The sequence below is a fragment of the Echinococcus granulosus genome (genome assembly GCF_000524195.1).
Source record: "Echinococcus granulosus chromosome Unknown EG_S00797, whole genome shotgun sequence".
In the NCBI taxonomy this organism is placed as follows: Eukaryota; Metazoa; Platyhelminthes; class Cestoda; order Cyclophyllidea; family Taeniidae; genus Echinococcus; species Echinococcus granulosus.
This window is the reverse complement of record NW_020171171.1, coordinates 1-1206: the sequence shown is the minus strand read 5'-3', so window position 1 is coordinate 1206 and position 1206 is coordinate 1. Positions and strand designations below refer to the sequence as shown.

Here is a 1206-nt window from a genome sequence, read left to right as displayed (position 1 = left end):
CTGAGAGGTGAACACAAAGGCTGCTACACCATTTCATACGTTAAGGCAACTTGCGCATATCGGTTGTCTTGCATATCAATTGGTAGCATCTTATAGTTCAGTTAAGGTTAATGTGAGAATTTTGTATAAAAGCTGTAGAAGTATATACTGTGCCAAAATATTCCTGACTTCAATATTTACTACCATGTGGAATTTGATTTGAGAAACCTGTGTTCCAATCACAACAACCCAATAAAACAATGAGTTTGCTCCTCCAGAAATGCCCCTACCTCCTGCAATGCGTATACTAACAAAAGCAATGCTTTGGGGCATGTTACACCCATTTTGGGATCAAACTACCCTCCACATACGCTTGCTTCTCATCCCTATAAGCTACTACAGCAATATGCACGAAAATGTCACTCTTGCTCCACCATCTAGCAGGCTATGTTCATCAGAAGAAATGGAGATGGTGGTAGAAGGAGGGATTTTGTTAAATTATACTATAGGCAAGGAAACAGATATAGTAGAGTTTATTAAAGGTTCAAACGGGGTTTGGGGTTTTATTGTTAGCACCATTATTCCACATAACACGAAAGCCATCTTGTATTTTTCGGAAGACACCTTTATTTGCTGTACTACTGACGTCATGGCAGCGTTTTCGCTACCGAGGGAAAGCGTGCACGATGTTTGCAATGCTCTATTCGAAGCTACAGGTAAACCCAGGGACATCCTCAAAGACCTGTGCGAACCGCATAACCACGTATCCAACAATAAAATGAAAAATTTTCGAGACCTCCTGAGTAAGCATGGTGATATATTCGAATTACAAGGGTCTAAGCAGGAAGCACCAAACGTTGTCGTAATTATATTCGAGTCCGGCGAAGCTAGATTGGTTTTACAGCCGCTCGGATACCTGCCACACATTGCTGGAAGAGGTGTACCATCTGGTGAAAGAAATGACCAAAGACAAATTCACAGAGCCACCACAGGCCCCATGGATCGTACCAATTCCTCTAGTAAAAGGACAGAAATCGGCGGTTGTGCGGCTATCAAACTGCCTACATTGGTCAGCTTGGTTCTTTATTCTAGAATTTAAATCAGTATACTGATTAGTGGTAATGGCCAAAGCTGACAAACAGATGAATACTTTCAACTCGTTGATCTTCTAAACTAATAAATTGCCGTATAAATCATCGGAAGAGGCACATTAAGCATCTTCGTTAG

The 1206-nt window shown here is 41.2% G+C and overlaps 1 protein-coding gene across 1 annotated transcript; it reads left to right on the top strand. All coding sequences in view use genetic code 11, as the record gives it.

The window, feature by feature from the left end:
• Nucleotides 1-259: 259 nt before the first annotated feature.
• Nucleotides 260-1078, top strand: EGR_11302 (hypothetical protein; the record flags this gene model as incomplete). Its single annotated transcript, XM_024500543.1, has 1 exon — nt 260-1078. One exon carries the CDS (start codon nt 260-262, stop codon nt 1076-1078), a length of 819 nt encoding a protein of 272 aa, XP_024345043.1.
• Between the last annotated feature and the right edge of the window lie 128 nt (nt 1079-1206).